At 27.8% G+C, this 26,611-nt stretch overlaps 7 protein-coding genes across 7 annotated transcripts, besides 1 other annotated feature; 4 read left to right on the forward strand and 3 right to left on the reverse strand. All coding sequences in view use genetic code 12, as the record gives it.

Annotated features, from left to right (window-relative positions):
- Nucleotides 1-498: 498 nt before the first annotated feature.
- On the forward strand, nt 499-3,495 carry CD36_54420 (6-phosphofructokinase subunit alpha, putative; the record flags this gene model as incomplete). Its single annotated transcript, XM_002420691.1, has 1 exon — nt 499-3,495. The coding sequence occupies one exon, from the start codon at nt 499-501 to the stop codon at nt 3,493-3,495; it is 2,997 nt and encodes a 998-aa protein (XP_002420736.1).
- A 2,669-nt stretch (nt 3,496-6,164) lies between these two features.
- Nucleotides 6,165-6,370: a mobile genetic element.
- Nucleotides 6,371-15,397: 9,027 nt separating this feature from the next.
- On the forward strand, nt 15,398-18,097 carry HSR1 (heat shock factor (HSF)-type DNA-binding protein, putative; the record flags this gene model as incomplete). The annotated part of the gene is made up of 1 exon (XM_002420692.1): nt 15,398-18,097. The coding sequence occupies one exon, from the start codon at nt 15,398-15,400 to the stop codon at nt 18,095-18,097; it is 2,700 nt and encodes an 899-aa protein (XP_002420737.1).
- A 2,564-nt stretch (nt 18,098-20,661) lies between these two features.
- On the reverse strand, nt 20,662-21,357 carry CD36_54440 (conserved hypothetical protein; the record flags this gene model as incomplete). Its single annotated transcript, XM_002420693.1, has 1 exon — nt 20,662-21,357. One exon carries the CDS (start codon nt 21,355-21,357, stop codon nt 20,662-20,664), a length of 696 nt encoding a protein of 231 aa, XP_002420738.1.
- Nucleotides 21,358-21,602: 245 nt separating this feature from the next.
- CD36_54450 (conserved hypothetical protein) lies at nt 21,603-22,349 on the forward strand (the record flags this gene model as incomplete). The annotated part of the gene is made up of 1 exon (XM_002420694.1): nt 21,603-22,349. One exon carries the CDS (start codon nt 21,603-21,605, stop codon nt 22,347-22,349), a length of 747 nt encoding a protein of 248 aa, XP_002420739.1.
- A 168-nt stretch (nt 22,350-22,517) lies between these two features.
- On the reverse strand, nt 22,518-23,044 carry CD36_54460 (Golgi transport protein, putative; the record flags this gene model as incomplete). Its single annotated transcript, XM_002420695.1, has 2 exons — nt 22,518-22,915; nt 23,020-23,044. The coding sequence occupies 2 exons, from the start codon at nt 23,042-23,044 to the stop codon at nt 22,518-22,520; spliced, it is 423 nt and encodes a 140-aa protein (XP_002420740.1).
- Nucleotides 23,045-23,606: 562 nt separating this feature from the next.
- On the forward strand, nt 23,607-24,407 carry CD36_54470 (uncharacterized protein ygr268c homologue, putative; the record flags this gene model as incomplete). Its single annotated transcript, XM_002420696.1, has 1 exon — nt 23,607-24,407. The coding sequence occupies one exon, from the start codon at nt 23,607-23,609 to the stop codon at nt 24,405-24,407; it is 801 nt and encodes a 266-aa protein (XP_002420741.1).
- Nucleotides 24,408-24,653: 246 nt separating this feature from the next.
- CD36_54480 (delta-1-pyrroline-5-carboxylate dehydrogenase, mitochondrial precursor, putative) lies at nt 24,654-26,420 on the reverse strand (the record flags this gene model as incomplete). The annotated part of the gene is made up of 1 exon (XM_002420697.1): nt 24,654-26,420. The coding sequence occupies one exon, from the start codon at nt 26,418-26,420 to the stop codon at nt 24,654-24,656; it is 1,767 nt and encodes a 588-aa protein (XP_002420742.1).
- Nucleotides 26,421-26,611: the final 191 nt, after the last annotated feature.

Consider the following 26,611-nt stretch of genomic DNA (forward strand, 5'->3'; position numbering starts at 1 on the left):
AAAAAAAAAAAAAAAAATTGAATAACTTAGTAGTAATAGTAGTAGTAGTCATGTGTATGCGTATGCGTGGGTGGTGGTGGTGGTGGTAGTGGTGAATCACCAGATGACACTAAACATAATGTGATGGTTCTCACTTTCATTTCTTGTTTTTCTATTACTTATAATTGAGAGTGAACATATATATATATATATATATATATTTTCCATTATTCTTATTCAATTTTTTTTTAAAAAAATAAAACCCTCCCACCCCCCGAAATATAATCTCCAATTAAAAGAACCCAAAAAAAAAAGAAATAGAATAGAATAAATTATAAAATCATCTTTCCACCCTTCCTCCCTCCCAGAAGATATAAATTTTAATCAATTCGTTGTTTTTTTTTTTTTTTTAAAAGTTATATTTTCAAAGTATTTCAGTTTATCATTTTAAATAAAAGATATTCTCCACTCCCCTCCCTTTCCTCCTTTTTGAATTTAGGCAAATAACGATTTAGAAATATGCCTAGTCCTGACGCAATTAATAGGATAAGTTATATATCCCTTGTCACTAGTGATATTGATAAATTCAATCAAACATTCCAATTTTATAGTCAATTGGGATTTAGATTAACGAAAAGTTTTTCGAAAATTTCAAGTTATGGATCAGGATTAGGTGATAATCATCCAGAATTCCAATTAGGAGTTTCTCATGATTCACTTAAAGAAGCATGGTTAGAATCTTATCCATTACAAAATATTGATAATAATGGTAATCTTCGTCCTTGGCAAGAAATGGAAATTTATGATGGTGATAATTGTCAAAGATTAAATGAATCAACTGTTATTAAAATTAGATTACTTAATGAAAAATTTTTTTTAAATTCATCAATTCCTCAACAAAAACAATTTGTATTTTTCACTACTCAATTGAATCAAATTGAAAATATTTTAAATAATTTAAATATTAAATATGGGAAAATTATTGATAATGTTATTTTAACTGAAGATCCTTTAAATAATATTATTAGTTTTTCTAATACTGAAAATGAATTATGTAAAACAAGATATTTATCACCAGAAGATTTTGTTGAAAAAACTACTACTGAAATATTGACCAAAAGAAAAAAACTTCAATTGGATTCCAAATATGGTTCATTTGAAGAAATTTCATCAACTGAAGTTACTAATGGTGGTAATGGTGGTAATGGTGGTAATGGTGGTGGTGGTCGGAAAAAGAAAATTGGGGTGATGACATCTGGTGGTGATGCTCCAGGTATGAATCCAGCAGTTCGAGCTGTTGTTAGAGCTGGTATTTATTATGGTTGTGATGTTTATGCAGTTTATGAAGGATATGAAGGATTAGTTAAAGGAGGTGATCTTTTAAAAAAAATGGAATGGAGTGATGTTCGTTCTTATATGTCACTTGGTGGTACTTCAATTGGTACTGCTAGATGTAAAGAATTTAGAGAAAGAACAGGAAGATTACAAGGAGCATATAATATGATTAAAAATGGTATTGATGCATTAGTTGTATGTGGTGGTGATGGTTCATTAACTGGTGCTGATTTATTTAGAAGTGAATGGCCATCACTTGTTAAAGAATTAGTAGATAGTGGAAGATTAACTAAAGAAGAAGTTTCTCCTTATGAACATCTTACTATTGTTGGATTAGTTGGTTCCATTGATAATGATATGTCGGGTACTGATGTTACTATTGGTGCTTTTTCTGCATTAGAAAGAATCACAGAAATGGTTGATTATATTGGTGCCACTGCTGCTTCTCATTCTCGTGCTTTTGTTGTTGAAGTTATGGGTAGACATTGTGGTTGGTTAGCTTTATTATCTGGTTTAGCTACTGGAGCTGATTTTGTTTTCATTCCTGAACGACCACCTAAAGCTGGATTATGGAAAGAACAATTAAAAGAAGTATGTTTAAGACATAGAGAATATGGTAGAAGAAAAACTACAGTTATTGTTGCTGAAGGAGCTATTGATGATGAATTAAATCCAATTACTTCAGAAGAAGTTAAACAAGTTTTAGTTGATTTAGGATTGGATACAAGAAATACCATTTTAGGTCATGTTCAAAGAGGTGGTACTGCTGTTGCTTATGATAGAAGATTAGCCACTTTACAAGGGGTTGAAGCAGTTAAAGCAGTTTTAGAAATGACTCCAGAAACTCCATCACCAATGATTGGGATATTAAAACATAAAATTGTTAGAATTCCTTTAGTTGATGCAGTTAAACAAACTAAAGCTGTAGCTGAAGCCATTAGTAATAAAGATTTTGATAAAGCCATGGGATTAAGAGATAATAGTTTTTATGATGATTATAGATATTTCCGTGATATTTCCATTTATGATGATGGTAGTAAACAATTGAATGAAGATAAAAGATTAAATATTGCCATTGTTCATGTTGGTGCTGCTTCTGCTGGATTAAATGCTGCTACTCGTGCTGTAGCATTATATAGTCTTTCTCGTGGTCATAAATTATATGCTATACAAGATGGATTTACTGGATTAGTCAAAGGTAATTTGAAAAATTTGACATGGATGGATGTTGAAGGTTGGCATAATCTTGGTGGTTCAGAAATTGGTACTAATAGATCTTTACCATCACAAAATTTTGGTCAAGTTGCTTATAATTTACAAAAATATAATATTCAAGGATTATTAATTGTTGGTGGATTTGAAGCTTTTACTTCATTACATGAATTATCTCAACAAAAATCCAATTATCCAATATTTGAAATCCCTATGGTTGTTGTTCCAGCAACAGTTTCTAATAATGTTCCTGGTACAGAATATTCTCTTGGTTCTGATACTTGTTTAAATCAATTAGTTTCATATTGTGATGCAGTTCAACAATCAGCTTCTTCTACTAGAAGAAGAGTATTTGTTGTTGAAGTTCAAGGTGGTCATAGTGGTTATGTTGCCTCATATTGTGGATTAATAACTGGTGCTTTAGCCACTTATACTCCGGAATCAAATATAAATTTAAGAGAATTACAAGGAGATATTGATTTATTACAAAAAGTATTTGCCACTGATCGTGGTGAAGATCATAATGGTACTCTTATTGTTAGAAATGAACAAGCTAGTGTTGTTTATTCAACAGAATTGATTGCTAATATTCTTAAAGAAAATGCTAATAAACGATTTGAAACTAGAACTGCAATTCCTGGTCATGTTCAACAAGGTTTTACTCCAAGTGCTAATGATCGTGTTATGGCAGTTAAATTTTCTTTAAAAGCTATGGAATTTATTGAAACAAGAAATGGTTGTTATGATAAACAGAATCGTAAATTTTCTGATGAAGAAATTAGTGAACATTCTCAAGTTGTTATTGGTATTCATGGAGATGTTGTTAAATTCACATGTATCAAACATTTATATGAGAATGAAGCTAATGTTATATTAAGAAAAGGTAAAACAGTTCATTGGACAGATATGATTGATGTGGCTAATATTTTGAATGGTAAACTGTTGTTGAAAAAACAAGAAAGATATTAGAAAATGAAATGAAATGAAATTGAAAAAAAAAAAAAAAAAACTTAAGATATTGTTGTAAAATAGTAATGTTTTGTAGTGTTCCCACTTTAGTTTGATCTTTTATACTCACATATGTATATATGTATATATATACGTAAATCAAGTAAAAAACTTCCCTTCTTGTTTTTGATTGATAATTTATTAGTTGATTAAAGAGGATGTAACATACCAGTCTTGCAAAACAATATCTATAAAATCTCAAAGTTTTTTAAATAACCAATAGGAAGCAAAGTATGTTTCGGAGTTCCGCAAAAATTTGAATTCGGAGTCGAAATTTTTTTTTTTTTTTTAGAGAGAGCGAGTTTGATGCATTTGTGTACTGTGACCAGCTGATGGAATTATTCAAAACTACTTTTATCTTTGTACCAATCTTAATTTAGTCTAAACCAAAGAGTAGGTCAAAGTCCAAGGTCCAAGGTATTGTGGTATAACGGTGAATGTTGTTTCATGCTGGATTTCCATTTCTTTTTTGTGTGTGTGTGTGTTTCAAGTTTTCTAAAGAATACCATCATCAATCAGGTTAGAGAAATAGACGGCTGACGAAAAAAAAAAAAAAAAACTGTTATCTAATCATCTATATTCATTGTTTCTTGTTTGTTTCTTATCACATTCTTAGTGAGGGTGATTTTAGGATGTTGTTTGTTTTTTTTGGTTATTTTTGCATCCAAAATTGTAAGGAGAGCAAAAAAAAAAAAAAACAACAACAACAAACAACAAGCAACAAGAACAATGAGTAGTTAATTTTCTTTGTTGATTCTCAATCTAATTGTAAAATCCGTCCTATGCATTAGAGAATGTTTATTTTTTTTTTTTTTTTACCAACAATAAGCGCCCCCTCCTCTCACTCCTCCCATTATGAATTACATTGGAATGAACTGACTTTACTACAATTAGAGAAATCCTTCTACACCGGGGGGAACTAAAAAACAAAAAAAAAAAAAAAAAAAAAAAACGCATCAATAAATACCAAATCTTAAAATTCCAAGTATCAGATTTAAATACTAAAATGGGGGGGGGGGGGAAGAGACTATAGTTTATCATTCTTGATATTTATTATAACAATAGTTTTAAGTTTGTTGTTGTAGCCGCATACACAAAAATTTCAATTAATTTCAAGATTAAATATTTGAAGAATAAGAAATAAGAAATAAAAATAAAAAAAGAAAAAAGAAACATAACTGTGGCGAAATTCTTGCAACAAAAACAATGAACAACAAACAAGATGCAAGCAACATGAATTTGTTGAAGATTACAGCATAGTCTATGAAAAGAAATAGAACTAGTAATTTACATATGTGTATATATTTTGTGTTTGGTTTATTAATTTATTCATCTTTTTATCGTCTATTTACATCTTATTTTGTTATTTATTTATTGTACTAACTTTTGATGGGACTGAATGAATGAATGAATGAAAAGACAACAATTATTATTATTGTATGATTTTTGGAGGGGGGATGAAAACAAAAGCACGCAATTTTTGGATAGGATAGATAGAAGGATATATTATTATTATTATTATTATTATTAAATCTAATTGGTCAAACCATGAAATCTTCATCATTGTTAAATTTAGCCAAACAATAGTTACGTATTAAAATATTTGTGTTATCATTACTATTATTATTAGAGATATTTCTAATAACATCTTTTTTTTTAAAAAAACTGCAACGTTACAATTTAGATTTTTTTTCTTCTTTCTTTCTTTCTTTCTTTTTGGATCATACACCCAGCAGCAAACAATACGTTCCTTCCACCACTACGAACATAAACGTACGGAAATCGTCAACTGAAACGTTTTTGTTTTTTTTTTTTTTTTTGTTTTTTTGATTGTTAAAAGTTGTAAGAAATTTGTTTTTATAGTGAATGTGATTAAACCACCATGGTTTTTGGAATCGTATCTGTATAATTTTTAAGCTTTACATAATACGGTTTTTGGTTTTTTTTTTTAGTAGTTGAAACAGTTTGTCAAATTTAAAATTTCTTGAAATTATGTATAATCTAGTTTAAAAGATGGAGTTTTAATGAAAAAGAAACCACTACCAAAAAAAAAAAAAAAAAAAAAAAAAATGAAAATAAGCAATATATGGTTAAAGAATTGTAAAAAAGGCGGGGGGGAGAAGAGAGAGGGCGGGAGATTGGAGCACACTAAAATCCGAAAAAATTGAAAACCAAGCAAAACCTTCTGACAACTAACTAACTAACTAAGTACTTACTCAAAATGAAAGATAAATTTAGAAAAAAAAAACAGCAACTAACTAACTAACTAACTAACTAACTAACTAATTAATTTATCGAATGTTAATAATCTGTTTTTTTTTTTTAGTTATTTAGTCAAAGTACATTTTGCAGCAAACCAAACCAAACCAAACCAAAAAAAAAAAAAAAAACAGGTTGACTTATTATGCATGATGAATTAAATATTATTTGCTATTGTTATACATATACAAAATCATTAATAATTTTGTGGTCCATGACACAGAAGAAGAAAAAGAAGAAGAAGAAGAATTGAAATTGATAAAAATATAAGGTATTGTCCCGTACCTATTGACTTGGTGTAGTTACTTTTATTTCAAATCTGTGACAAAAAGGAATAGACGAGAAACTCTCCAATATATCAAGAATTCCTACTCTACGTCAAAGGAGATCCCACCACCACCACCACCCTTACTCCTTATGGAAGTAAGAAATACCTATGGGATATATATGCAGAGGACTGCCAGCCTTGTTCATATATCTACAGCTTACAGTCTGGTGGTGTGCACAAGTTTTCTTGGTACTGGCATGCATACCAAACTTTACACAAAACATACTGTAACCCGTTGTGCATAAGCTAACAAAATAAACGTTTAGAATGATCTGCAATGTAACATGTAAAACCAAAAGTCCCAAAAAAAAAAAAAAAGGTTCTATTGCCTCCTTTTTTTTTTTGGTTATGCCCAAAAGGTAACACCAATGTCTTGACGTTCTCCTTTAAAAGATGTTATATAGTTGAATTAAGATTTAGTTTAATTTCAGAAAAAAGTCATTTCAGCAATAAATAAAATGAGGAATAAGGAGGAGGAAAGAGAGGAAAATGTAGAACTTGTAGTTAAAGACGCCTGCCAAAATATGAAAAAGACCTAAAACGTCAAATGGATATCCCAAATTGAATTAAATCATCCCGCATAATCATAGCAATCAAAACCAAAAAAAAAAAAAAAAAAACAAAAAATACAAAAAACAAAAACCATAAACGCAAACGCAAATGCAAACTCCAAACGCAAACGCAAATGCAAACTCCAATTTCCAAACTCCAATTTCCAAACTCCAAACTCCAAACTCCAAACTCCAAACTCCAAACTACACAAAATAAATAAATGCTAGTTTTTCGAATTTTCATACTAACAAAATATCAAAACGTAAAAATACCTATCAATAATATACTCACTTGATTTAAATGTTGTATTTATAAATGATTAGTTCCTACTATTGTGGTGTTGGTGGTGGTGGTGGTGGTGGCTATAAATCATTCCATGTAAATCTATTAACTACGTGTGTTTAGATAGTGGCGTGTTAATTGGAATTAAGGCTGATATAACAAATTATCTGCAAGGAAAGAAGAAAGTTAGTTTGTTAAACAAAAAGCAAAAAGCAAAAACAAAAAACAAAAGCAAAAAACTACGTAGTGTTAATGTTACTGTGACGATTAAATCATTCATTATAATACAACAATGAAAAACTAAAAATTATAATAAAAAAAATTGACAATTGAAATATGATATGATATGATATGATATGGTCATGATTTGAATTTAATATTTGCTGATATTAGTAATAGAACAATGCTAAACACGTTAATAGACGACAACAACAACAACAACAACAACAGTATCACTATTATTATTATTATTGCTATTGCCACTGCTATTGCTATTGCTATTGCTATTGCTGTTAGTAATGCTAATGGTTTTTTTTTTTTTTTTTTTTTTTTTCTTTGTTTGTACTCTTATAAAATCCACTGTTGACATGGCGGTTGATGTTGTTGATAGTAAAGATAATGCATGTAACAACTCTTATTATTATTAAAAAAAAAAAAAAAGAATTGGTGTACATATATGTATGTATAAATAATATGTACGTCAAATTAAAAATTAACAGTAGTGATGCAAAAATAGAATTCAAAGACACAGAGAGAGACAACAATAAGAATAACAATAATAATAATAACTAAATCTGAAACCGATAGAAAGAAAATGTAGTTCTCTAATAGGTTTGCGTTAGGTTAGGTTTGGGTTTGGGTTGGGGTTTGGGTTTGGGTTGTGATGATGATGATGGTGGTGGTGGTGGTTGGTGGTGGTTACTGAATTCATAATTGTAGTACAAAAAAAGTAAATAATAATTGTTCCGTATTTAACCATTTTTGTAGATATCGATGATATATTATTTTTTTTGTATTCGTCTATAAATAAACGCCTCAATATATGTTATCACAAGCTACCTACTGTCAACTCTCCTAATAATAATACGATGAATAAATGAATGAATGAATAAATAAGTAGTAAAGTAGTAAAGTAAGGACCGAAATAAAAAAAAAAAAAAAAAAAAAGAAAGAAAAAAAAATTTCTTATTTCAATATTAGATCAAGTATAGACTATTCAAAACAATAAACTAAATAAACAAAAGAATGAAGGAAGGAAAAAAGGAAGGAAGGAAGGAAAGAAGGAAAGAAGGAAGGAAGGAAAGAAAGAGAAAATAGGAGTTGAATATCATTGAAATACTTTTTTTTTTTTTTCTTTTTCTTTCCAAGAACGAAGAGATAGAATAAAATATCATTGTTGGGGAAATGATGGTTAATGGTTGTTGTTGTTTGACATTACTACTACAACTGATAATAATAATAATAATTATAATTATAATATTATGATTATGAATTTATCACTGCAATAGAAAAACATAACAGACAATAAAAGATTGAATAATTATTAAAAGAAAACTTCAGGACGAGGAAGGAAGGAAATAGATTAGATAAAGAAAAATTCTTTTCCTTGTTTCCTTGTTTCGTTGTTACTTCTTTCTTCTTTCTTCTTTTTCATCACCATCACCTATTATTATTATTATTATTATTATTAATTGTTCATCTATAAACCCTATGGCTGGGTTCACCACACTCTAAAAAGAATTATTATTATGATTACTATTATTATTATTATTATTATGATTATGATTATTATTATTATTAGTTTTCTTTCTTTACTACTATCATGACCCATTATTTATTTTATTGTTTGTTTCTAGAGTATTGGCCATAAGAATAAATAAAAACAATAAATTTTGTGTATTAAGTTTTTTTTTTTGGTTTTTTTTTGTATTCTTTTTTTTTTTTGTTTCTTGGATATAGATATATTTTTATTGAAAAAAAATTACCAACATAATTAATAATAATAATAATAATAATAATAATAATACCAATACAATAATAATCAATGTAGTAAACGCATATAAATCTAATTTTTTTTTTTTTTTAATTGTTAAATTTGATTTGAGTTGATTTGATTTGAGTTGAGTTGATTTAGTTTGTATCAATCATTATTATTTGTTTCAAGTTTTATGGTTTATGGTTTATGGTTTATATTTGTTCGTTTGTTTGTTTTAGTTTAGTTTAGTTTACTTTATAAATATATTTGGTAGCATAGACGTAAAACTAGATCTAGAATTAGAATTAGAACTAATAGTATGTGGAGTTTTTATTTTAGAATAATTACAATACAATAAAATACATAACAATACCAATACATTAAATTTTAGTTTCCCTCCCACCCCCCATAAAAAAAAAATGAATTAATAAGTTTAAAATATGTAAGAAAGTTAATTAAAGATTCGTAATTGATTACTACTTTATACTTATAGAATAGAATAAGATATAAAGAAAACAATATATAAAGAATAAAAGTAATATTAGGAGAATCAAAAAAAAGAAAAAAAAAAAAATAAGCAACGGACCAAAATTTATGCCAAGAATACTGTCAAAATAAAAAAAAAAAAAAAAGATTTAAGGTCAGTCCTCCCATCATCACCCACCACAGACCACAGACCAACACCACCACAGACCAAATCGAGTAATTTCCAATATATTAGATATATATAATAATAATAAAGATTTCTTTTATCATTTTCTCTGATTTGTAATATTATAACAAAGCAAAAATAGATTAAAAATTATTGCAGTCAATAATAACATTATTCATTTTAGTTTAGTTTAGTTTAGATTAGTTTAGATTAGATCAATTAAATTAGTATAAATTTTTTTTTTTTTTCTTTGAAATCATACCACAATAGAAAGAAAGAAAAACTTCAAATTAACAAACAAAGATATAATATAACATTTCAGAATTCAGAATTAATTCAGAATTAATTCAGAAGAATTAAAATCATGAGCTGATAATGTAATATAAACACACTGCCCCAGGCCCACCACTACTACTAAAAATGGATTTTAACACAAACAAAACAAAACAAAAAACAAAACAACATATATCTAAATAAGATAGTGAATATATTGTTAGTATTGTTGTTATTACGAACAAAAAAAGAGAAGAGAAGAGAAGAGAAGAGAAGAGAAGAGAAGAGAAGGGAGTGAAGGAGTGAACAGGGGCGGGGGGGGGGAGGGGGGAGGTGGCGAATTGTTGGGTATGTTATATATATATATATTGCAAACAAAGTAAGAAGCAATCTGCACAACAACAACAACAACAAGAAAAAAAGTCTTTCTAATACAAAGGGATTTGAACAATATCAAATAACAGAACAGAACAAATACATACCATCACTATATATATATATATATATATCCATTTATATTTACCTCAGTAAATACATAGGAGAAAGTTTGTAAAAAAGAAAAAGAAAAAGAAAAAGAGTTCACCAATAATCTTTTTCACATAATATATATTTTACAACAATTAGAGGTTAGAAAGAAAATGTAAATTAGTTGAGTAAATAGAATCAATAATCAATTTATTGTTGTTATTTCTTATATCTTATTACTTTGTATATTTGTTTTTTTTTTTTTGTTAAAGGAAAAGGAAAAGGAAAAGGAAAGGCAGAACAAGAATAAACAATAAAGAAGATCTGACGTCTCCTATTTACTATTATTACTACTGGTAGGAGAATATAGATACATATACGTATATATAAGGACGAGGCTAAAAACATTATCCGATTGTTATTTCTCTCTTGTCTTTTGTCCTTTGTCTTTTGTCTTTTTTTAGTTTAGTTTAGTTTAGTTTAGTTTAGTGTTTGTACATTCAATTAAATTATTGTTCTTAATTTGAAAAAAAAAAAAAACTAAAAGATCAAAAAGGAATATAAAGTATAAGTATAAGTATAAGTATAAGTATAAGAAGAGTTCTTTGTTATTTTTGATACAGAAATTGTATTTATTTTTTTGTACTCTTCAAAGAAAAAAGAAAAAGAAAAGTAAAAAAAAAAGAGACTGTAAAATATGGAAAACGAATAAATGACAAAAAGGTCAATATAAAACAATAAAACAAAGAAAGCAAATAAAACAATAAGAAAACACAAAAATTGAATATTATTAATATTAATAATATTATTAATATTACAGATTCGAAGAATTAGTTATTTCCTGTATCCGAGGTTAAACTGATGATGATGATGATGATGAACGGCGGGTTGAATAGTCTATTTTAGTATTATTATTTTGTATTGTGTTTAGAGGCGCTAAAAATATTCGGTTCTGTTTTGTTTTTTTTTTTTTTGCAATCATTCATAAAGTGTTGTTGTTGTTGTTATTATTACTGGCCTATAACAATATACATATATATTTATACACCAGAAGAAGAAGGATAAGAAGAAGAAGAAGAAGGAGAAGCAGAGCAGTAGGAGAATTAGAATTAGAGTCAAACCTGGAAAACCAAAACCAAAAACCAAAACCAAAAAAAAGTATTTGTGAAACAAAATTTTTCCTTTTCGACAACAAACAAACAAAAAAAAAAACAAACTGTAATGTAAGGGGGTAACGCCATACATACATACATACATACATACATACATACATAAATTTTCATCTCCCCAAAAAAAAAAAAAAAACTATCAACAATTTGTGAAATACATTCTGAACATGAATAAGTAGAACTGAATTGAAACCATTTCTGAAATAATTTTAAAGAATAATGATAAAATCAATCAATTAAGAAAAGAGAAAAAAAAGAGAAAAAAAAAATTGGCGAAACTTGGCGAAATTTGGCGAAAATTGAAAATTGAAAAAAAAGGAAAGAAAGAAAAACAATATCAAAAAATATATAATAAATATTGACAGAAAACAAAAGAAGAAAGGAAGGAAGGAAGGAAGAAAGGAAGGAAAGAAAGGAAGGAAAGAAGAAAGAAATAACATGATATTATAGAATAATCCATTATACGTTATATGTGACTATTTTTTTTTTTTTGAAATATTATAAAGAAAGAAAAGAGAGAAAGAGAAAGAGAAGACTAAAAATAAATGTTTTAATTTTTTCTTTTTTCTTTTTTCGTTTTCTTATTTTCTTATTTTGACACAAAATATTATTTAACCGTTTTTGTTATTTTATTCTCTCTTCAGTTTTATTCGAATAGAATTTAATTTAATTGAATACAATTAAGTGAATGAATTTCTTTCACCTTCTCTTCTCTTCTCTCTCTCTGCTCTTCCTATGTACTATGTATTATGCATTATGTACTATGTATTATGTATTATGTACCATTTACTATGTACCATTTACTATTTACTATTCTTGTGTTCAACATTTTCTTTTTGACGTATTGTTCTTCTGTTTTTTGTGAAATCTTGAATGGGTTTATTTTCGTTTTGGTCAATGTTTAATGTTCAATGTTTAATGTTTAATGTTCTGATTTATGATGATGATGATGCAAATGGATTTGTACTATTTTTTTATTGAAACATAACAACAATTTCTTTTTTATTTTTTTGCCTAAACTAAATACTAAAAACTAAATACTAAATACTAAATACTAAATACTAAAAATTGAATAAAATAAAATAAAATAAAATGACTTGCATTGACTATTTTGTTAATGAGCCTAGAGTAAAATATAGTCATATGTATTTATGTGTATCTATGTATAATTTCCGTTTAGGATATTATTGCATCCATACATACATACATACATGCATGCCATATCTCTACTGGTTGTTAATGTTGATGTTGATGTTGATGTTGTTGATGTTGTACAAACTTGTACATCATGCATTGGTTATTATTATTATTATTATTATTATTGTTATTGTTATTATTATTCTCAACCTTTCAACCTGAGTTTTTCCTTATTGTTTTCGCCATATCTGTCTCTGTCTCGCCTTACATACTCATACAGGTAATATATAATATATATATTTATAGGATAAAAACAAATTAATATAAAATAGACTTAAAATATCTCAAAATATTCCTTTCTTCTCAACTTCTTCCTTTACTCCTACCACCCCTTAAAAATACTTTTACAATATATATTGTTTTTAATTTACCTTCAAACAATACTAATAGGACTACCAAAACCATTAACAAGTTTTAGTGATAATTCCAATCAATAGACAAAAAAAAAAAACAAACAGAACTAGAACTAGAACTAGAACTACTTTGGTTTAACATTAGTTTATAATCACATCTATTCAGGAGAGATATACACCAGAAGTTAAACCTTTTTTTATAATTTATAATTTATAATTTAATTTAATTTGGTTTGTTACTTTTCTATAAATCTGCATCACATCCAAATTATAACCCTCCTACACCTACACCAACACCTACATCATCATCATCATAATCATCGTCATCGCCCCCCCGCCGCCTCGTGTTGTTGTTGATCACCGCCCCCCCACTCACTCACTATATTCTACGTTATATAATTGATAATTATATTTATTTGGGGGAAAAAGAAAAAGAAAAAGAAAAAAAAAAAGAGTTTCACTTTTTTATTTTACACATTAACAAAACTAATCAAGATATTAACTATAATAATCTGTCAAATTTATCATTAATTATTATTAATTATTATTAATTATTATTGATTATTATTGATTATTATTGATTATATTGGACTTTTTTGTTTCAAAATTATTCTTTTATTTAACAAGAAAAAGCAAAAAAGAAAAAAAGAAAACAAAAAAAGGGAAACAATTACGAATAAGATAGACAATAAAGTTTTTAGAAGGAAACAACTAGATTATACTTTTAAACCCTTTTTTTTTTTAATATTCGGTCCACCACCACCACCAGAAGTTCCACCAATATTACTACTACTACTACTTTCTTCCTCCTGCTCCTCACTTGTGGATTCTTTTCAAGATTATTTGAAACAAATAATACAATAACAAATTCTAAAAATTTTAAAATTTTTAAAATTTTTTTCAAAACTTAATAATAGGTTTAGGTATAAAATATTTATTTTTACAAAGAAAGGAAAGAAAGGAAAAGAAAGAAAGAAAAGAAGAAAATCTTGAACTAAAGGACCAAAAACAAAAAAAAAATCAAATTTAAAGAATATAATATATATATATATTTGATTGTTAAATTTATTAAGTTTATTATTCTTCTTTTGGTTTTATCATCATTAGTTGAAACTTTGAAACTTTGAAACTTTGAAATTTTTTCATATTTATAAATTTTAAAATTTTTAAATTTTTTTTTAAAAAAAAATTTAATTTAGATTCTTTAAAAAGGGTTCTTTTTTTAAACAAATAAACAATCATTGATTCATTGATTCATTCATTCAAAAGAAGAAAAGAAAGGAAAGAAAGAAGAAAAGAAAGAAAGGAAAAGAAAGAAAGGAATAATTGTTGAAACAGATTGATTCTATTGTTCTTATTCTTCTTATTCTTCTTATTGTTCTTATTGTTCTTATATTTTTGATATTTCATAATTTTCAATTCCAATTGCAAAAAAAAATTTGTTTTTTTGGTTTTTGTTTTTTGTTTTTGGATTGATTTTTGATAAAGTCCAAATTACTTAATTACTTAATTACTTAATTACTTAATTGGTTTTCACTCCTTCTCCCCCCCCCCCCCCTTTTTTTTCTATTTTTTTGTTTGTGGAAATTATAATTGTTGTTTGATATATATATATATATTAGTTGATTGGAAATTCCTTTTTATCAATATTTCATTATTTTATTTCAATAAATACTTATCTTTGGTTTTTGGAAATTTTTGTTATTTTAAATTAAAATCTAAACAAAAAAAAAAAAGAACTAAAGGGAAGAAGTATATATTTATATTCCCATCATCATCCATCATCTATCCTCCATCCTTCCCTTTTTTGATTGGATTGAATTAATTTTTTTTTATATTAATATTAATATTAATATTTATTCAATCTTTAATTGTTGAAAGTAAATTGGATTATTATTCCCATTTTTTATTTTTTTTTTTCAGTTGTTGTTGCAAGAGGGCTTTTTTTTATTATTATTATTATTATTATTTTTTCCAGGTCTTGATCCTTTTTGTGGGTTTTATTTATTCATGTGTTTTTAATTCATATTCAAAAAACAAACACCTGCAAAATTAGAACTTTCCATTTCCATTTCCATTTCCATTTTAATTTGAGTAAATTCAATCAATATCATAACATTACTAATACTTTTCGTTCCCCCCTTTTTTTTTTTGCAATTAATTATTAGACTAGAACTAGAAACCATTCATATTATTATTATTATAATTATTATTAGTATTCAGTTTTTGATTTCCTCATATTAATCAAAAAACAAAGTAAAGATATTTCAATATTATCTTAAATTATCCTCAAATTAACTTGTACATATACCCTATTACCCTATTACCCTAATACCCTAATACTTATAACACAATAATATGAGTAAAAAAAAAAATCCTGGTGATCCTAGAATTAAGAAGAACGCTTTTGTTCATAAATTATATACCATGTTACATGATCCATCTTTAAATCATTTAATTTGGTGGACTAATAGTAATGGTGAAGAAAATACTTTTGCTTTATGTCCAGGGAAAGAATTTGCTAATTGTTTAACTCAATATTTTAAACATGGTAATGTTGCAAGTTTTGTTCGTCAACTTCATATGTATGGTTTTCATAAAGTTAGTGATCCATCATCCAATACTTATTCTACAATCAACAACAACAACAACAACAACAGTGGTAGTAGTAGTAGTAACAAAGATGTACCACCAGTTTGGGAATTTAAACATCTGAGTGGAAGATTTAAACGTGGTGATGAAAATTCATTGATTTATATAAAACGAAGATCAAGTTCTAATCATAATTCAAGACTTGGTACATATTCTGAAACTATTCATCATCCATTATTATCCAATCCTTTTATAAATCAACCACAATTAATATATCAAGATTATTCAATGGGGACTCCAATTGAAGTTCAACCATTTTATAACAATCAAAATCAACCACCAATGTATTATCAACCGCCACTACCACCACTACCACCACAACAACAACAACAACAACAACAACAAGTGATTGCTACTCCTCAATATCATCAGTATAATAATTATCATATGCAACCACTACAACAACCGCTACAACCAACAAATGCATTATTCGATTACCAACAAACAATAATACAACCAGTACCTACACCTCATCAACCAGGATCTTTTGTTCAACAAATACCGGCACCACCAGCACCAGCACCACCAGCACTAGCACCATCATCACTAGATCAATCTCAATCTCAATCTCAATCACAACAATATATTCCTCAATTACAATATCGACAAAATCCATATCCTCAACCACTTTCAGGAACACAACCTCAACAACTTCAAGAATCTCATTCAGGATCTTTAATTTATCAACCAATTCCACATTATTCTACAACACCACCACCACCACCACCACCAGAACCACCAGCACCACCAAAAGATACAATTCATAATCATAATCATAATCATACACAATTACAAACCACCCCAATTACTATAGCAACAAAAATTAATGGTAATTTATCAAGACCATCATCATCTTCCTCATCATCATCAAATTCATTATCAAATTCAGCAGCAGTAGCAGTACATGAACAAAATTCATATTTAAAATTTAGGAAAATTTGGCATAATGAAATTAATGAAAATAATGAAAATAATGAAAAAATTAATAATTTAAAACCAAGAAATCCATCATTAATGTTTGATCCATTAATACAAGTTGATTGTAATTCTAATTCTAATTGTAATTCTAATTGTAATTCTGAACGATCATCTAAAACCATTCAACAAAACAATTCCAATTCTATTATATCAATATTAACTAATAAAGAAAATAATTTGAAATCATCACCATCACCATCACCATCTACATCTACAACTAGAGCTACAACTACAACTAATTCAATAATTACATTACCACCACCTTCAGTTATTGATCGTTCTGTATCAATAATTGGTTCTTCTAATCCATTTGATATATCTTTAAGAATAAACAATAATATTCAACAACAACAACAACAACAAAAGCAACAACAAAAGCAACAACAAAAGCAACAACAATTGTTTAATGGAACTCCATTAACACAAAATGGAAGATTACCTAAAATTGCATCACCATTGATGACTTGTAATACAGGATCAAGATCAGTATCAGTATCAGGATCACCAACAATGATAATTGGCAATGGTAATGGTGACGTTGATATTGGTAACAATTCTGGTTCAAGAAATTCAACAAGTATTAATATTAATAATTTTGGATCGAAAAAATTTTCAATATTTTCAAATTCTTTACAAGAAAGATTACGACCTTCAATATTTGAATTTCATTCAATTAATAACCACAACAACAACAATATTAATAATAGTAATAATAATAGTAATAATTTATCAAAAGAACTTAATACAACTATTGTTACTATACCTAAAATAAATTCAAATTCAAATTTTAATTCAAATTCAAATTTTAATTCTAATTCTGGATCATCAAGAACAACTTCTCAATCATCAATATCATCATTATCAATTTCAGGTTTATCTTCAAAAAAATCATCATTATCATCAATTTCCTCTAGTAATACTAATACTAATAATTTATCAATATTAAATTCAATAAATTATCGCAATAACAATAGTAATAACAATAGTAATAGTAATAATAGTATCAGTACAATATCACCAAAATTGTCTTCACTTTTACATCATCAACAACAACAACATTTAGAACCAGAACCAGAACATGAAAATGAATCACAAAATCAAAACTCTGTTGTCATTACTAATGATACAAATATTCATTCATTAGTACCTTGTTCTTCTTCTACAACTACAACTACAAGTACAGATCATAGACAAGTGTCAAATTCACCAATTTCTCGACAACAACAACAACAACAAAATAGTGGGACCAATAACAATAACAATAATAAAAAAGTCTCGGTGACGTCATTATTATTGCCAAATCAAGGTTATGTACCACCACCACCACCACCACCACCACCACCACCATTATATAAATCATCAATTATCACCGAGGAAGAGAATAGTACCACCAGTAGTAATAATAGTAGTAGTACTGGTGGTGGATAGATAGAGGTAGGTAGGTATAGGCCGAAGAGTGATGATGATATTGATGATATTGATAATGATGATGATATTGATAGTGATCATTGTATATTATATTGTTATTAGAGTTTTATACGTAGAGATAAAAAAAAAATTGCTAAATATAAACCAAAAATAGATTAGATAGAAAGTAAGAAAGTATGAATTGAGAAATAATTATTCAATATATCTTTCTGATTTTATCAAATTATGAATTGACATGGTATGGTATGGTATGGTATGGTATGGAAGAAAAAAAAAAAAAAGAAGGAACGGATATACCAATTGATTTTGATTTTATTATCCCGTGATTGCAATGAAATAAAATGAAATGAATTGCTATTATTTATTTCATCCACTTTCTTCTTCTTGTTTGTTTCACTTTTGAGTCAATATTATTATTATTATTATTAAATTTTTTTTTTTCTTTCATAAAGAAATCCATTTGTGGAATTATTATATTATATTATATTATATTATATTCATTTATTCGGTATACAATTGCATAAATAAATAAATTAATTTAAACCGTTTTATGTAATTTATCACCTTATAAGGAGGAGGAGGAGGAGGCGTTTATTAAACATCATACATAGCATAGCATAGCATAGCGTAGCAAAGCAATCGGTATTGTGTCCCGTTATATATATATATATATGCATATATGCATATATATCAATAAGTTAATATCGTTGTTGTTGAGATTTAACTCATTATGCGTTTCATTATTCGTCTTCCCGTCCTTCTATTTATTATCATAACCCCATAACACCATAACCCATTGACCTTTAAAAAAAAAAAAAAAAAAGAAGTACAACCCAACATAGTTTGTTTGACGATAAGTAAGTAATAACAGTAATGATGATATTTTTAGGGTAATATCATTTGGGGATTATGTGATACTTGATTGTTTGTTTTGGACGAATGAAGCAAAAAAAATGAACCAAACAAACAAACAAATTCTACTTTCACCAAAAGGGTTTTAAACACAAAAAACGAAAGCGTAAAACGTAGAATGTAAAAAACGTAAAATGTAAAATGTGAAAAATAATTTGGAATTCTTTTTTAATGATTTACCGAAATGAGGTTCTTTTTAATTTTTTTTTTTTTTTTTTTTTTTGAACGTGTTTGATATTGGTGTTGGTGGTGGAGAGATGGATGGATGGACCAAAGGGAAGGGAAGGGAAGGGAAAATGTCTTGGTTATTTGTCACATTTTTTTTTTTTTTATTATTTTTTTTTTTGGATACCAAGTTTTATATTTAACCCAACTATAACTTTATTCCAAATCGAATTTTGTAAAGTTAATACTTTGTTTGTTTGAAAATCTTGACAACAACAACATTCATTCATTCCTTTTTAAAACCAGACCAAAAAAAGAAAAAGAAAAAAAACAACCAACTAAGAAATAAGAATAGACTTACATCCAAAAACAACAACAACAACAACAACAACAATAACAAATATGGGACCAAAAGTATTAACCACTTCTATAAAATTAACCATGGTGGCATAAATAAAAGGGGGGGAGGGAGGGGTTCAATTGTAAATTACTTCTTCTCTTTTCTTGTTGTTGTTGATTAATTTTGTGCAAAATTAGTTTTATTTTTTTCGCAGTTTCTTTTGGTAGCGGAAGAAAAGAAACCATGAAACCATGAAACAGAGTAACAAAGTAACAAAGTAACAAAGTAATTGAGTAACAGGGTTTACGTATATAGACTTAAGTTTAATTACATCATATTGACAGACTTTAATCAATACACAACAACAAAAAACGAAAAAAACTAAAACAAAAAAAAAACAAAAAACAAATGGGAAATAGCAATGGTTATGATTATGGTTTTGATTTGTAAAGTGTATTGTGTAAAATGTAATCTTCAACCTTTTTAATCTGTATTAACCATAACCATCATCATCATTATTTATTATCATTATATATCATCGCCATTATGTGTCAAGAAACAAAAAAAAAAAAAAAGAGATACAAAACAATAAACGAACAAAACGTAACTGCAAGAAATTGAAAGGAGGCTTTTTTTTTGGGAAAAACCAAATTCATCAAGAATAAGAATAAGAATAAAATAGAATAAGAATAAGAATAACAAAAAGTAAAGAATTAAAGAACAAAGCTAAAATAGACGGACAAAACAATAATTTAACCACTACCCATAAGGAAAGAATAAGAAACTTCTTCTTCTTTTTTTTTTTTTTTTTTTTTTTTTTTTTTTTCTAGAAAGACAATCAATCAATCAATCAATCTCTCACAAGAAGGAAAGAATAAACAAGAACAAGAACAAGAACAACAATCTATTCTTATTCTTATTCTTATTCTTATTCTTTTTTTTCCAACTCGTGGGCTTAGCAAAGAAAAGAAATTGAAACTGAAACTGAAACTGAAATTAAAATTGAAATTGAAACTTTCTACAAGAACAATATTTATTCATCATCATCATCATTATTGAGAAAATTGATTTGCAAACCTTATCATTATTATTAGAGATGTAATACCTTTTGTTGTTGTTGTTGTTGTTGTTGTTATAAATAAGGTTTTTAAAATGGACGTATATTATTTTTTTTCATTTTCGTACCATTATTATTATTATTATTATTATTGTGCCTATTCAATTTATTCTCAAGTAATAGACTTGACCCCTTTTTAACAGTTCTAGACCTCATAGCTCGACTATCCTCATCATCATCATCTTCATCTTCATCTTGATCTTTCTCATTAGCATTGTAATTTTGTAGTGATGGTTTTGATTTATTCGGTATCACAGGTTTATTTTTATTTTTATTTTTATTTATATTCGATGTTGATTGTTGATGATTATGATGATGATGATGATGGGTTTGTCTAATATTTTTCCTATTATTATCTCTCATCTTATTCATTAATGCCAACATTGGTTTTGATTTTGGTGCCCTATTTGTTGTTATTGTTGTTGTTGATTGTTTCATTTTTGTTATATCTTTAGAATTTATAAAATCACCAATTTTTTGTAAATTATCCAATTTCGATAAACTTGATCCTTGAGGTATAATTTGTAAATCCATAAATGAATCATCTGAAGTGGAAGAATTAATGTCATTGGAGTTTGATGATGCACTGGTGGTGGTGGTAGCAGCAGCAGCAGCAGATTTCAATGGTGGTAACCAATTTAATGCCTTTTGATGATTAGCAGATATAGCTAATTGGAATCGTGCTTGAAGTTCTTGTTTTTGTTTTATTTCTGTTCGTCTGGACATGACTAGGGAAGGTGGGGTGGTAAGGATGGATATTGAATTATTGGAAAAATTAAGTTAATGATTCATTACTCATCTATTGAAATGAGTTTGAAAGAAAAAATAAAAAAAATAAAACAAGCAATTTCGAGCAAGCCTTAATAAGGCGCGCTCTAGAAAGATAAACCTTAATCTATAACTGGGTTGATGTATGACTTCTCCACCAACATTTACAAACTGAACTTTCTTTGTTGTTTATTAATTCAGATATGACAAATATCATAATAGATCATCTGAGTACATTTACTGCTTATATATTAGCATTATCAATATACTTCAAATATCATCATCTAAGGAATTTGAAAATTATAATCATTGAAAATGAAATATCACAATCTTTACATACTAAACCTTGGTGTGGAATATCAACATTAAATAACTTTAAATTATCTAATCAAGAATTTATTAATTATTTGATACAATTTACTATTCCTTTAGGAAAGGTTCTGATTCAACCAATTTCACCAAATCCAGATATACCAATAAAAGAAATCATGAATACTATTATTGATTCGAAAAATTATGTTGCCCTATTATATCATCCCATTGATTTAATGAATAAAATTAGGTTTGTCATGTTTCGTTCTGGACGAGTCCTGTTTATATCACCAAATATAAATATTGATCAAAGGCAACTACATCAAAGTATACCAGGAATTAAAGTGATTAATACCAAAAGAAATCATCATAATATCAATTCTTTAATTTATCATTCAAATATCATAGGTACAAGATGTCATAATGGGAATTTACCATCACAAATATTATGGATACCTAAATTTTCTTCAAAAAAGTTTGTCAATTGTACTATAAATAATTTACAAATAATGTTAGATTCAAATATTGATCCTCATGCAAATATTGATTTAAATTATGCATTAAAACAATGTGATATGGTACTTGATACAATAGATAAATTAATGGGTAATTCAATTCCATTAAATAATAGATTATAGATTATAGATTATAGATTATAATAATAAACATATTACAAACTCTTTTAATTATACAAATAATGTAAATAGTGTACAAGGAGGGAAAAATAAATAAAAAAAAAAACAAACAATTTTCCCCTTATCTAACTTCCACCCTCCCTACCTTATGCAATATCCAAGCTTCATCATTTAAACTGGTAAAGTATTACTTATTCCTGCTAGTCTATCAATTGTAGGGGCAATCAATGGATGACTTAAAACATCACCAATATAAGGAATTGATCTTAAAAATTGAATAATTGTACCAAAGAAATCCCCAAATAATCCTAATATACCAAAACTTTCTAAAATAAATCCAATAAATGCTCGTTTTATTAATATTAATAATATCCCTAATATAAAACAAATTGTTCCTCGTAATTTTGTTGGACGACTGAAAAATGTAATTGTACGTTGTGGTCCAATAATTAATGTTATACCAATTATAAATAATAAATTACCAAGTGCTAATAATGATGAATCAAAAAATGTCATTATTCCAAATATGAAAAAGAAAATCCCCCCAGCAGTAAAACTCACACCAAATTCTAAATAACACATGGTGTTAGTAAATAATGAAAATTATATAAACACCAAAAATAACCCAACCTCCAATTCAATTCAATTCAATTCAATTCAATTCAAAACATACTTTGTCTTTCTGATAACCAAATCATGTTTTAATTATTAATACTTTTTTCTATCAATTGATGTCTTGTAAATATATCTTGGGTTAATGATCTGTTGTGAATTTTTTTTTTTTTTTTTTTTTTTGGTTTCTTTCAACCACACAACTCTGAACGCCATAGGTCGTGTATAAATTGCAATTATAATTGTTTCCAGACAAAGTTCGACAAAGATCATACCAAAGCATAGGATACAATAAGAGAATCTAATGACTAGTTGTATAAATTATCAACCAATAATTCTGTAAGGTTGTTTATTTGATTATCCCATTAACTTGTATACAATCTTGTTTCAGTTTTTGAATTTACGACTACTAATGTGGATTTCTCTTAAAGTCGCGATAACAAATTTTGTGCTCCATAAACAAAGTCATACACACATTATTATCCAACTCTCATACCCAACGGCAAGAAAGGGGAAAAAAAAAATTAAACTCCCTATCCCCCTCCCTTCCCCCCTTCCCCCATGATCAAGAAGTTAGACATACCCATACCAATCCTTTTTCTTCTTTAACTTGGATGTCACTATTCCTTAACCAACATAAGATCAAACATGACTAATAATAATGATTTTGATTTGCCTCCGTCCTATGATGAGGCTGTAAATAGCAGTAGCAGTAGCAACAGCAACAGCACCAGACCTAATCAGTCATCATCACAACCACCTGCTCCACCAGCAAGACCTCAAACCAACCGACCACAACCTCCACCTCCATCTTCTTCTTCTTCTTCAAATGCTAACTTATATACCAACAATTTGAACTTACCATTTACGTATAAACGAGGATATTATTGTTCTAAATGTAAAAACTCCGGGTATAAAAAAAATGGTGATATTTGTCATAAATGTTGGGATACACTTTATTTAAATCAGAATGCTTATAATCCTAATCAAACTAATTTACCATTTACTTATCCCAAACGATATTATTGTTGTAAATGTCGAAATACTGGATATAAATTGAAAAATGGTAAAACATGTCAAAATTGTTGGGAATCATTTGGACCAAGAAATAGTTATTCATTTGTTAATACTAATTATCAACCATCTTATTTTGGTGGTACCACTTTTATTCCTCTGACTATGGGTCCTCCTATCCCCAATGCTAAACGTGTTGCCCCTGGATCACCAGAATTAGGCGGAATACTATGTGGTAATTGTCGAGGACAAGGTATGGTTCATTTTTTGTTTGATACGGATTTATGTCCTGTATGTGGAGGATTAGGAAGAGTATTTACTGGTCCACCACGTCCTCCACCACCTCATCCACCACCACCACCACCACCAATGCCTCAAACTCCTTATATGCCACAATATCAACCTCAATATATGAATTATGGTCCAAAAAGATAAATTTAAAGAATAGTATGATAATATTCTAAATATCCTTTCAACTATATATTAAAAATGCAATTGATGCAATTGATGCAATTGTTTTTTGAAAACAACTCAAAAATAAATTTTCATAGCTTTCAAAAATATCCTTTTTTTTTTTTTTATATAAATATTTACATTCACACATTAACTATATAAAGTAGTAAACTAATGTTATTCTCTATATTATCGCCCCTTTTTTTTTTTTTTTTTTTTGGAGTCCATTTATTGATAATTGGATGGGTATTTGAAATCAGTCAATTCATAAAAATTTTCTTTAATATTTCTAATGGAAACAAATCGAGATAAAATATTACCACTACCAGCTTTATCATTAGTACCAGAAGCTCTAGCACCACCAAACCATTGTTGCCCAACAACAGCACCAGTGGATTTATCATTAATATAAAAATTACCAGCAGCATATCTCAAGTTTTCTTCAGCAATTCTAATAGCATCACGATTTCTAGCAAAAATTGAACCTGTCAAACCATATTTAGTGATACTATCAATACTTTTGATAATGTTTTCAAATTCATCATCTGGATAAACATAGGTAGTTAAAATTGGACCGAAAAATTCTTTAGTCAAAAATTCATGGTTTGGATTAGTAGTTTTGATTAATGTTGGTTGGACATAAAATCCATTGGTATTATCATAAGAACCACCAGCAATAATTTCTAATTCTGGATCTGATTTAGCTTGTTCAATGGCATTAGATAATTTTTGGAAACTTTGTTCATGAATCACTGGTCCCATAAATGTATTCAAATTTTCTGATTCGGAACTATTACCAATAGTGATTTGTGACATGGCACCAATTAATTGATCTTTGAATTCTGGCCATAAAGATTCAGCAACGTATAATCTTGAAGTGGCAGAACATTTTTGACCTTGATATTCAAATGCTCCTCTTAATGTAGATAAAACAGAATGATTAATTGAAGCACTTGGATGAATCAAATGGAAATTCTTACCTCCAGTTTCTCCAACAATTCTTGGGAAATCACGATATTTATCTGAAGAAACATTTTCACTAATTTTAGAATACAATTTTTTGAAAACATCGGTTGAACCAGTGAAATGTAACGCAGAAAATTCTTTATCATTTAAAACAATATCAGTAACTTCAACAGGGTCACCAGGAATAAAGTTAATAACACCAGCTGGTAAACCAGCTTCTTCTAAAATTGTCAACAACAAGTAGTTAGATAATGCAGCTGTAGCTGATGGTTTCCAAACAACAGTGTTACCCATTAAAGCAGGAGCTCCTACCAAATTGGCAGCAATGGCAGTGAAATTAAATGGAGTAACAGCATAAACAAACCCTTCTAATGGTCTATATTCAGCACGGTTCCAAACACCAGGAGAAGTTTGAATTGGTTGTTGTTGATACATTTCTTCAGCATATTTGACATTAAATTTGAAAAAATCAATTAATTCAGCAACACAATCAATTTCTGCTTGATAAACATTTTTACCTTGTCCCAACATTGTAGCGGCCAACATATCATATCTATATTTTGTAGAAATCAAATCGGCAGCTTTTAAAAAAATAGCTGCTCTATCAGTCCATGAAGTTTCTGCCCATTTAGCTTTAGCAGCTTTAGCAGCATCAATAGCAGCAATAATATCTTCAGGAGTAGCTTGTGAAACATCAGCTAATACTTGAGAATGTTTAGCTGGGTTTACTTGGGTTTTAGTTTCATCACGATAAATCTTCTTACCGCCAACAACTAATGGGACTTTCAAAACACCTTCATCAGTAAATTTAGTAAGGGATGCTCTTAATAAATCCCAATCTTTAGTATCTTTAAAACCGAAATTTTTAACTGGTTCATTTTGTAAGTTCGGTGGTGTTTTAACATGAGCCAATTGAGATGCAAATCTCACACCAGACACTTTTGGTAAAGTGTGACGAACAACATTTGGTGAAATTTTAACGTATTTAGTGGCCAAACGTAATGTGTTACGAGTTGTTGATCTTAACATTAGATGAATATGTATTATTGAAATTGTCAAATTAATGGGAAGTAAAAGAAAGTGAAAAAGAACAAGAAAGGAAGGAAGGAAGGAAAGAAAAGAAAAGAAAAAAAGAAAGAAACAAAAAACAAAAGTTATTGGAGGGTTATGGAGGAAAATTCAATGTTTTTATGTATGATTCCATTTTCTTTTTGCGGAGT

This window comes from Candida dubliniensis, chromosome 5 (assembly GCF_000026945.1).
Source record: "Candida dubliniensis CD36 chromosome 5, complete sequence".
In the NCBI taxonomy this organism is placed as follows: Eukaryota; Fungi; Ascomycota; class Pichiomycetes; order Serinales; family Debaryomycetaceae; genus Candida; species Candida dubliniensis.